Below are 12,062 nucleotides of genomic sequence, written 5' to 3'. Positions count from 1 at the left end.
TTACTTCATGAAAAGTGATGGCAAGCACTTGTTCTCAATGTAACCTTGATGGAGGAGAACTCGGGGGCCAATTTTCTTACCTATGGGGTCAGCTTGTACGAGATGGGATGGTTCAGTCCTGTGGTTTTCCTGACCTTGACTCTCATAGTCTACACTTTGGGTTTCCAAATACAGTGACTCAATTTCCTCATCTGCAGGATCAGGGAAAGTAATAGACCCCAGCTTCATAGCACTTAGTGGGTACGTAATGAGTTAATCTACCCAGAGTGGACTTTATGTGCCCAGTACAGAGTAAACTGTCCATAAATATTAGCCTTATTGCTATTAAAAAAATTTTTTTTTTCTACAAAGTTGTGTAACTGCTATGTGTCACTCTCCCTTCCCAGCTCTGAGGATTAGTGATGGGTGAAAGAAAGAAAGCCCCAGAGAGAGGTGATTTGCAAGCAGTCTGAACACTCCTGGAAGTGTGGGGTGGGGAGTCAGCAATAAATAAGCAAACTTGCTACAAATAAACCAAATGACAGAGTGGCAGGTGCTGTGAGGAGAGTAAAACAGTAGGGCTACAGTAGAGTATAGTAGTTTCTTAACCTGGAGTTCCTAGAACCCCCAAGGGTAACAGAATGCAAGGAGTCCATGAGTTTGGATGGGGTGGAAATTGCCCCATTTTCACTTAACCTCTAATGCAAATGGGGTATTTCCTTCCATCTTGCATGAAGGGAACAAATCACCATTGGGATAGCAGAACCCTCAACTCTGTCAGCAAGAGGAATCATGGATATTCTCAGAGCCTGTTACAGGCATAGCAGATTGCAAACAATCACATGTGTACCTTGTTCTTTTGAAATTATGATAGTATTAGACCAGCCACTAGATCTTCTATTTAGTATGCTAATAAGGAAGTACTGAAGGTATACTACTATAGCATACATTTACTCTAATATTTTGATAGCTATATTTCAGTAAAATGTAATAATCCTATGTGTTTTATTTTATATATTGGAATGTATTCTGTGAAAAGGCCACAGACTTTGCTAAAAGCCAAAATGCCCTTGGTACAGAAAGGATGAGGAACCACTGGAAAGAGGGTGCCCGGCAGAGAGCCCACATTACTTATTTATATTTTTTATCATGCAAACTTACAGACTTAACCCAAGGAGACAGAATAGTATAAAGAAGCCTCAGACATTCAACCCATAGCATTCATGATTATTGATTCTCAACCAATCTCACTTCATCTGTGCCCCTACGTTTTCCCTCATTCCCATTTCCTTATAAGTAGATCCCAGATATCGTATTATTTTATCTAAAAATATTTCTGTAGGTATCTCTAAAAAACAAGACCTCCCTCTGCCTCACCATCCCTTTACAAAAACATAACCACTATGCAATTATCACTCATAAAAATAGCAGCAGGTGCTTAGGATGGCCATGATGACTAGAATGGTCCAGAAAGGCCTCCCTGGGAAGAGACCACACATGCAGGCTGAGGTGGAAGCCTTTCCAGGGTCCCTTGAGGGGTGGCCAGAGCCTGGTTTGTGGGGCTGGGTTTCTGAGGAGAGAGGATTGAGAGGTGCTAGTACTGGAGCAGTGAGGGTCTCGGTGAGGATGAATTTTCTGCAGGTAATGGAGGCACAGCGGGGGACTTGCAGGCTTGTGGTCCAGTCTGTAGTCACTCTGCAGAGGGTACTGCGGTGATAGAGCCCTGGCACAGCACACTCTGAAACACTTCTCATCCCATTTCCTTTTCTCTCACCAACAGGGGATGATTTTTGAGAAACTGAGAATCTGTGCTATGCCCCAGTTTGTCCGTTTCGTTCATGATCTGCCGCCACTAAGGAAGTATCCGGATGTGGTGGTCAAGGACCTCCGGTTTGGGACGATCCCCGTGAAACTCTACCAGCCCAAGGCATCCACAAGTGGTCTCAGGCCTGGCATTGTTTTCTACCACGGCGGCGGGGGCATCCTAGGGAGCTTGAGTAAGAGTCCTTTCCTTAGATCCTTTGCCTGGAGTGTGATGTCCCAGAGCACAGCCGGGTGGACACATCTTTCAGCAGGAGGTGGCCCTCCTGTCATTTTCCCAGGGTCTCAAAGCTGCTTTTATGACCAGGGGACACCAGGACAGTTACTGGGGCCCAGATCATATTCATATGTATACATATCATACATATATATTCAGGGTTTCTCTGGTGGCTCAGATGGTAAAGCGTCTGCCTGCAATGCGGGAAACCCAGGTTTGATCCCTGGGTTGGGAAGATCCCCTGGAGAAGGAAATGGCAACACACTCTAGTAACTCTTGCCTGGAAAATTTCATGGACAGAGGAGCCTGGTAGGCTACAGTCCATGGGGTCATAAAGAGTCAGACATCACTGAGCGGCTTCACTTTCTTTTTTTTTCTCTCTCTCTCCCTATACACACACACACACACACACACACACACACACACACACACACACAATTCACATGACATAAAATTCACCATTTTAAACTGTGCAATTCGATGGTATTTAGTACATTCAAATGTGTGACCACCACCTCTATTTAGCTCTAAATAAGGATTAAAAACAATGAAAACTCAAGTGTGTTTCACAATAGGTATTGCTTGAGACAAATTTCTGGTACAGACAGACAGGAAGACCAAAGAGTTGAGGAAAATTAATGAGGAGGGAAATGAGTGCAAAATTGGGTCAATGTTATTATATATCTTAATTTTTTCCATTGTGGATAAATTAGGGAGAAGAACCACCTTTACATAGTACTTCTTGATCTGTGGAATGCCAGGGTCCCTTTGCTGTAGACTTTGAGAATAAGGGATTTAATACAACTGTGGTTTTGTTTTGGTTTACATAATCAATGATAGTGAGCCAATATTTATTTGTTGACATTATTAATATTAATATTTACATGGAAGATACTATGGAATCTGTGTAGATGCATAATCTTTTTTGTAAATTTTTTTAAATTATAGTAAAAGTCACATAATATAAAACATATTTATTGGTACAGTTCAGTGGCACTAAATACATCCACATTGTTGTACAACTCTCACCATCATCCATTTCTTGAATTTTTCACCTTCTTAAACTGAATCTCTGTCCCCATTAAACACTTAGACCTCATTTCTCCTCCCACCAGCCCCTGGACCCTGGCATCTACCAGTGCACTTTCTGATTCTATGAATTTGACTGTTCTATATTCTACGTACCTCATGTAAGTGGAATCAAACAGTATTTGTCTGCACCTAATATATATTGGAAGCATCTCATCTGAGTCCTCAGCAGTCCTATCATTGTCGTTATATCTATTTTACAGAAGAGGAAATCAAGCCTCAGGGAGGTGAAGGGACCCGCCCGGTACAACTTTAGGTCAAGCTAAAAGGAGGAAAGCTTGGGATCTGAACTCAGGTCTGAATCTATAGCTTACCCACTGAACTACTGTACTCCACGGTCAGACATCTTCTCAGATGCTGTGAATGTACTGTAGAACAGATATGGTTGCAGGTGAGTCTTAGAGAAAGCTGTTGAGACAGCTTGACAGAGAAGAGTGAGAAAGTAGAGAGGGAGGCTTACTACAGCTGGAGGAGAATCTGCAAAGCCTTATTAGAATCAGCCTGGCCCTTTGACCTCTGAAGTTATCCTTAAGAAAGGGCAGGTGAGGATGGCTGGCAAAAGGAGCCCACTAAACCTCCCTAGCTTGAACATTTCAAACCTTTTATTTTCTAGAAACACACCATGGCATATGCTGTAACTTGTGCAAGAAGAGTGATGCAGTGGTTCTAGCAGTTGGGTGAGTAAGGATGCAGAGATGCTGGGATTCCAGGAGCCCCAGGGGCAATAAAGGAGTCTGTGGCAGGCAGGTGTTGAGGGATGCCAGGAGCAGAAGCTGTGAGATGACGGTGTGCAGGAGGGCAAGGAAGAGAGAGAGGAAGGGAGAAGCAGGGAGAGGCGGAGATGGGGCATTCCTCCTGCGGGTGGCCCTTAGGTATCTTTAAAGGATGCCTTTAGAGCATTGGAGCCTCTGGCAACTGGATAGGGGGTGGTCTTTGCAAAGTACATCTGGGGCAGAGCTTCACTACCAGTGCATGTCTGGATGGAACACTGTACTTGGAACAGAACAGCCCTGCACCTTCTACACTGAGTACCTCCCTCCACCAAATACGCACAATGCCCTCCGCTGTAACCAGGATAACCTCAAACAGTGCCACATAATTTCCAAGTGCTCTGGAGAGGGAGGTCCACCCTGGTGAGACCCACTGAAGGAGGCAGGAAAAATGAAAAAGCCACTGTCTCTCCTAACCTATCTGGGCGAGTCACCACACGATCTGGAACCTCAACAGGGCACACAGACACCTGGAGAGACCCTCCCTGGGTCTCCTGCCTGCTGCCTGACACATCATCACCCAGGGCCTGGGTGGTTCCTTCTGATCAAGCTCTTCCTGCAGTTTCATTTAAATGCACATGCCAGGAAGAGATATCCACTGCCAACATCTTGGTGGGGATATAGCCAGTGAAGTAACTAAAATTGACAGAAGTCAGTCCTCAGACATTTCTGAGCCTACGTGCCTGGGCATTGAAGGCTTTGTCTGTCATCTCATTTAAGCCTTCTACTTTGACTTCACCTTCTCAAGCTTCAGAAAAAGAACTTAATAGAAGAAATATGGGCAGAAGGATGTTAGACACAGGTGTTTGGGGCCCTGTGGGAGTGGTGAGTGTAAACCATATTTGTTGATTCCTTTTCAGATATCGCATGGTGCCTAAGCATAGGTTTCCAGTGGTAGTAAGAGATTGCATGGTGGGTACAATCCACTTCTTGAAGTCCTTGAATACGTATGGGGTGGATCCAGCTCGGATCATAGTCTGTGGTGACAGTGTGGGTGGGGCCGTGGCAACGATTCTTTGTCAAAAGTTTGTGGACCGTTCTGATCTCCCCAAGATTCGTGCTCAGATCCTCATCTATTCCACTGTCCAGAGCCTGGATTTCCAGTCCCCTTCCTATCAGCAGAACAAGAACATGCCACTGCTCAGCCAGAATTTGGCCTTCTATTGTTGGTGTGGTTACCTGGACATCAGCCCCTCTTGGAGAAGCGCTGCACTGAAAGGCGCCCACTTGCCTGCGGAAGTCTGGGAAAAGTACAGGAAGTGGTTGGGTGCAGAAAACATCCCAGACAGGTTTAAGAAGAGAGGCTACCTGCCTGTGTCCCGTGAGCCCTTGAATGAGGCTGCCTATCTGGAGACAAACATCATTCTAGATGTGATGAACTCACCCTTGATTGCAGACGATGAAGTAGTGTCTCGGCTCCCTGAAGCTTGCATCGTGAGCTGTGAGTATGATATACTTCGGGACGAGTCGCTGTTGTACAAGAAGAGGTTGGAGGACCTGGGGGTTAGAGTAACTTGGCACCACATGGAGGATGGTTTTCATGGAGTGTTGACTACCATTGACATGAGATTCTTTTACTTCCCCTGCTCCTCGAGGATTCTGGATGCTGTGGCTCATTTCATAAAGGGGCTGTGACCATCTTCCTTCCTGCTGCAGTTGCAAAAGTGTGGATTCTGCCATCATCTGATTCTCATTGGGGGTCCCTGTTGTTCATGTAGGTGATGCTGGGTAGGGCTGGGGAGAGTGTGGAGGTTACCATGTCATCTTACTTCAGGTTCTGGAATCCTAGAATGCATGTCTCTGATATCTAAAAGGAGAACAGCAGAAGAGACAGGTTTAGGGGAAGGGTGGGCTCTCTGTCTATGATCCATGATCACTGTCAGGGAAAAATCGAGCTGACATTCTTCAGTGACCATTTGCAAGAGGGAATGAGCAAGTAAAGACCATTCATGGCCTCCTTGAGGGAGAGTTCAGGCTGCCCAGGCTGTTCCAGGCTGTGGGCAACAGGAGTGTCTACTTGTCTGGGCCTTGGAATAAGCTGGGAGCATCATGTGCAATCTCTTGGGCCTTTTCCAATCTGGCTCAGAGGGCAGGAGTCCTGATGTCCTAGTGCTGGGTGGTGGTGCAGAAACTGGTTTCATCTTCCCCCTCTGGGTACATGGTGACATTTTTCCTGCCCTTTATCTGTCTCTGAGCTCAGAGTCTCAACTGCCTGGACTGGAAGAGTGAAGATGGATTGAGTAGGTTTTCCATGGTAGTTGACACTTAGTGGTAGATAAAGGCAGACTGGAGCTCTTGGAGTCAAAGTCAGGCTTTCAGCCAAGGGCTTGTAAATAGTATTATATGTGCTCAAGGAGCAGAGTCCAGAGGGAAGCTAAGTCCCAAGCTGGAGACCTACGAAGATGAAATCTGATCAAACTCAACCATGTCCACAGTGGAAATCAAAGGAGGGCCCAAAGAACTGAAGATATGTTAGTGAGAACTATCACTACTTTAAGACACAGAACTAGCTCAAACTGGCCTAAATTAAAGAGAGAATGTATTGGCTAATGTAGCTACAAATTGCAAGGATAAATCAGGCATGGTTTGATCCAGGAACGCATACAGTGTCACCAGCTATGTTCTCTTTACTATAGTCCATGCTTGTGAACTTCACTGTCCCCTCTCTAGATTTGGCCCTGAGTACCTCCAGGCTTGTCTTTTCCCATAGTCAAGTTCATTATAATGAACTTACTTAATTCTCAGCAGTCCCAGCAGAAATCACACTGCAATTTGATGACTTTGTTGGTTTTCTGAGTGGTGTATCCAGTTGCTAAAACCAAGAATATGGAATGCTATGAGTGGCCAGCCCCAAGTCCCATGACCTCCTTGGAGTGGAGGGTGGGATCAACTCCATCTGGTGCTTGGATGGGCATGGGGGATAGATGAGTTCTCCCTCATGTCAACACTTACTCTACTGTAGAAGCTCAAATGAAGCCTGAGCCAAGGTCCTTGGAAGTGGTAAGAGATGTCAAGAACCACTGGGCAAGTTGACCACTTGCCACTTAGAAATAAAAATTCCTTTGAAAGGGATAGCCCAAGCTCTCAGGCTGACCCCACCTGGTCCTCAGGAGCCTCTGCTCCTGACTGGCCAGTGGCTTTTATAGGCCAAGAAGCAAAGGACCTGCACAGAGTCTACTGCACAAAGGGCCCCATGTTTGCCCTTAACTTGCATTCAGGTGAATGTTCAAGCTGACACGTGGGGCAGAGAGGAATCCCACTGGATGGCTTCTTGGTCCATTCACAGCAGGAAGACCAGCTTTGTGGGAGAATTAGGAACAACTCACTAAAAGCACATAGCTTGCTGGCCACTCAGCTGTTGGAGAGAATTGTCCCCTCTGAAACAGGTCTCTGAACTGACTGGTGGCCTTGGGCCTGTATTGTGGCCTTGGTTCACCCCCAGCTCTGGAGATAGGTGGAGGGAAGTGAGCCAACCTTCTGGAAATTTGGTGATCAGCTCTTCAATGGTGGGATGGTGAGGAGTAGGTGAGCCACAGGAAGATGGTGCCCAGTGGAGATAGTGGGTTACCCTTTCACCCACTTGCACTAGGGTATGGAAGAATGCTGGGTGGGCTTATTTCTGAGGCTGCTTCCGTCTGCAGGTTGTGGGAGAAATGAAGCCCTTTCACCCACAGTGGTTGGTTTGATCTGGGGACATGATACTCCTCTCTTCTCCTTTATGCTTCCTGGCTGTCCTTCCTGCAACCTGTTCCTGAGGCTCAGGGAATGGAAAAGGGGTAGGAATGAATGTTCACTGAGAGTCCGCTGCATGCTAGGCTCCATACAGGGCTGTTTAAATCTGCCACCTCACTGTGATGAAAAACAGCTATGCTGGGTTGCTGCCTAGGCATTTCATGGTATGACAGCTCTGCTCACATCCAGAGTCTGGACATTATGATAAAGACCCGTGCTTAGGATTCCCACCACAAGTTCCTGCTTCTCCCTGGTCATCTTTTAGAATAACCATTCTAGAGTTGAGCCTGTGAAAAGTTAGTGACCTCCACCCCAACACCTTAGAAGGAATAGATGCTTGCTTGCTGTCCTGTTCTTCATCCCCTGCTCACTTGTGACCTGGAACAGAGGACTGCCCTCGCTGCCCCTGTTCACTGCACACCCCCACCCCACCCGCATTTCTGGGATCTGTAAATAATAAATATTGTGACTTTGCCTGCTTTGTGTGAGTGTACTGAAATTGTACTTTCAGTTGAAATCACTCCTAGGTGTTCACTTCCTCAAAGAGAGTTTGGATGCGGGGGGAGCTCCCTGTTGACCCTGTGCGAGGTGCTGGTGTCCCCTCATTCAGCAAGCCATCGTCATCAGTCTTAACTTAATACACCAGGTATGCTGTCCTGCTCCACCCCACCCTTCACTATGTGTACATGTGAATTCTACGAAGTGTGTACTCTTAAGCCCATTTTACACATAAGGAAACTGAGGCCCAGAGATATTAACCACACTCATTTCCTGACCCTTTCTAGTCAGGCTCAAGGTGAGTTGATTCAGTAGTTTACCCAAGGCCTTGTAGTTGGTGGGACATTGAGCGTAGCGGCTCTGGTCTGACAGCAAACCCTTTCTGCCAAGCTCTGTAGCCCATTAGCTCGTTTTTTTCCTATCATTCAGAATTTAAATGAGAGATATGACTGAGTCACATGACCTTATGTGAGTCATTTCCCGTCCGGCGGGGTGTTAGCTACTCTCTGATCTGAGGCAGATTGATAGTGTCAAGTCTTTTTGCCATCAGGTTTTATTATTATTTTTTTTTTTGCTCTTGATTTTAGCTTTCTCTAAGTAACAATGGCTTTGGAATAGGTAACCATAGCCCCATTTGGAAATGCACAGCTGGCGTGCCCTGCTAACACGGCTCGGAAGATGGAGCCACCTTTAAGCCTAGACACTCTGGGAGTGTTTTCTCAGTAAGCTCCCAGGACTTCCCTGCAAAGATCTGCCAGTTTGCCCACAGCAAGTGCCATCAGATAAAAGATAACACATTGTAACCAAAATTGTTTTCTTTTGTCAGAAGACAATTGAGGACAAGATCTTAGGGCAAAGTAAAAAAAATGGTGTCTTCCTCAGGGTACTTCTCACCTCCACCCAGGACCTCCCTGACTGTCTGGCTCTAAACCTTGTCTCCCTCTACCCCTGTACCCACGGCACTGGAGTACCTGCCTGCTCTCTCCTCCTATCTCTGGACTCGCTAGTGATATACAGGCTAGTACAGATCAGGCTCCACTGAAGTGACAAATGGCACCACAGTCTCAGTATCTTATGGCAGCAAAGGTCTATTTCCTGCTGAATTACATATTACAACAACCCTCAAATGTCAGCGGCTTTCCAGGTGGCTCAGTGGTAAAGAACCTGCTTGCCAGTGCAGGAGATGTGAGAGATGTGGGTTCAATCCCTGGGTGGAGAAGATCCCCTGGAGGAAGGCGTGGCAACCCACTCCAATATTCTTACCTGGAGAATCCCATTGTCAGAGGAGTCTGGTTGGCTACAGTCCATAGGGTTGCAAAGAGTTGGACACAACTGAAGCACCTTAGCAAAGGTCAATGGCAGCATGACTCCACATTCATCTACCCACAGATCCAGGCTGATGGAACAACCTCTATTTGAGATATCTCTTGTCTCATGGCAGAGGGAAAAATAGCACGTTGACTCACGCATTGGCTCCCCAAGCTTCTGCTAAAAGTGATGCTCACTGTTTCTGCTCACCTTTCATTGGTCAGACCAAAACCTATGTCTTGTCAACTAAGCTTGATGTTGACAGGACAGAGGAGAATAAGAACAGTGGCAGATACTTGTGGTCAGTATTACAGCTAACCACACTCTCAATCATAATATTTTCATTTCCATTCTTGTTCAATTGCTCAGTCGTGTCTGACTCTTTGTGACCTCATGCACTGCAGCACGCCAGGCTTCCCTGTCCTTCACCATCTCTCAGAGCTTGTTCAAACTCATGTCCATAGAGTCGGTGATGCCATCTCATCCTCTGTCGTCACCTTCTCCTCCTGCCTTCAATCTTTCCCAGCATCAGGGTCTTTTATGATGAGTTAGTTCTTTGCATCTGGTGGCCAAATTACTGGAGCTTCAGCTTCAGCATCAGTCCTTCCAATGAACACCCAGGACTGATCTCTTTTAGGATGGACTGGTTTGATCTCCTTGCAGTCCAAGGGACTCTCAAGAGTCTTTTCCAACACCACAGTTCAAAAGCATCAATTCTTCAGTATTCAGCCTTCTTTATGGTCCAACACTCACATCCATACATGACTACTGGAAAAACCATAGAAAGAAAGAAAGTGAAGTCGTTCAGTCATGTCTGACTCTTTGCAATTTCACAGACTGTAGCCTGCCAGGCTCCTCTGTCCATGGGATTTTCCAGGCAAGAATACTGGAGTGTGTTGCCATTTCCTTCTCCAGGGGATCTTCCTGGCCCAGGGATCAAACCCAGGTCTCCCACACTGTAGGCAGACTCTTTACCATCTGAGCCACCAGGGAAGCCCAAAGCTATGGAAAAACCATAGCTTTGACTATATAGATCTTTGCTGGCAAAGTAATGTCTGCTTTTTAATACATTCTCTAGGTTTATCATAGCTTTTCTTTCAAGGAGCAAGCATCTTTTAATTTCAAGGCTGAAGTTACCATCTGCAGTGACTTTGGAGTCCAAGAAAATAAAGTCTGTCACTGTTTCCATTGTTTCCCCATCTGTTTACCATGAAGTGATGGGGCTCAACGCCATGATCTTAGTTTTTTGAATGTTGAGTTTTAAGCCCTTTTTTTCACTCTCCTCTTTCACTTTCATCAAGAGGCTCTTTATATAAGTGATGTGGTGCTAAAAAGACTCTTGAGAGTCTCTTGGACTGCAAAGAGATCAAACCAGTCAACCATAAAGGAAATCAATCCTGAATACTCAACTGAAAGGATAATTCTGAAGCTGAAGCACCCATATTTTGGTCACCTAATGTGAACAGCTGACTCATTGGAGAATTCCCTGATGTTGGGCAAGATTGAGGGCAGAAGGAGAAGAGGGTGTCAGAGGATGAGATGGCTGGATGGTATCACTGATGGCAATGGACATGAATGTGGGCAAACTCCGGATGGTAAGGGATAGGGAGGCCTGGCATGCTGCAGTCCATGGGGTTGCAAAAAGTTAGACATGACTGAACAGCCAGCAAGTGATATGCAAAGACACTCTCCTTTTATTTATTTTGGCTGCACTGTGTTACTTGCAGAACCTTACTTCCCAGACCAGGGATGGAACCTGCGTCCTCTGCAGCGATAGCACAGAGTCCCAACCACTGGACTACCAGGGAATTCCCTTTTATAAAAATATTCTCCTTTTAGAGATAAAGCTAAAGTCTCTTTGAGCACCCTCCCTCAACTCTAGTCCTTTTGATTTGGATGTATCTGTTGTTACCTTCTTCGGGGAGTGCAGGGTTGGTTTCTCAACCCTTTAAAACCTGTTTCTAGGCTTTCACATGTATAGATAGGTACCTACAGAAAATACAGAGTATTATTTTGTGGGATGGCTTAGCTGTATATTGTATATAGCAGAGATTATTCTGTACCTGTTGTACCACGTGAGTTTTTTTTTTTTTCCACTCAACAATGTATCTTAGAAATCCAGCCTAGCAAACCGTATAGATTCTTCTTGCTCTTTTTAGCTACTGCATGGTAATCCATGGGATGACTCTATTATAGTTCTTAGCCATTCCCTACAAATTTGTAGTGAATGTATCTGCATGTGCCCGCTTCTGCATGTATGATTCTCTGTGATAGATTCAGGAATCACTGAATCTATCCTTCACCTGACACAATTTTCCCCATTAGTAGATACTGTAAAGATGCCTGTCTGGGCTTCCCTGGTGGTCCAGTGGTTGGAAGTTTGCCTGTCAATGCAGGGGACATGGGTTTGATCCCTGGTCTGGGAAAACCCCACGTGCCATGAGGCAACTAAGCCTGGGCACTGCAACAAAGAGTGGCCTCTACTCGCCACAACTAGAGAAAGCCCATATGTAGCAACGAAGACCCAGCACAGCCAAAAATGAATAATAACAACAATAATTTAAAAAATGACTGTCCCATCTCCCCCTTTTCCCCAGCAGATCTCAGCTGGGAGGGAAGTAGTTGGATTGTAACCACCAATCCCAAAA

The 12,062-nt window shown here is 45.8% G+C and overlaps 1 protein-coding gene across 7 annotated transcripts in view; it reads left to right on the top strand.

The window, feature by feature from the left end:
- The window catches only part of AADACL3 (arylacetamide deacetylase like 3), a 109,354-nt gene extending 101,325 nt beyond the window's left edge, over window positions 1-8,029 (top strand). For all 7 annotated transcript variants that reach the window (XM_065936055.1, XM_065936060.1, XM_065936058.1 and 4 more), the window contains 3 exons: window positions 1,760-1,976; window positions 3,720-3,783; window positions 4,737-8,029. In XM_065936055.1, coding sequence (XP_065792127.1) covers window positions 1,760-1,976; window positions 3,720-3,783; window positions 4,737-5,511 — 1,056 coding nt within the window. In that variant the 3' untranslated portion in view covers window positions 5,512-8,029. The remainder of the gene's footprint in view (window positions 1-1,759; window positions 1,977-3,719; window positions 3,784-4,736) is intronic.
- The last annotated feature ends 4,033 nt before the right edge of the window (window positions 8,030-12,062 follow it).

This window comes from Muntiacus reevesi, chromosome 5 (assembly GCF_963930625.1).
Source record: "Muntiacus reevesi chromosome 5, mMunRee1.1, whole genome shotgun sequence".
Classification (NCBI taxonomy): Eukaryota; Metazoa; Chordata; class Mammalia; order Artiodactyla; family Cervidae; genus Muntiacus; species Muntiacus reevesi.
The sequence above is the reverse complement of the archived record's forward strand: the minus strand, read 5'-3'. Positions and strand labels throughout refer to the sequence as shown.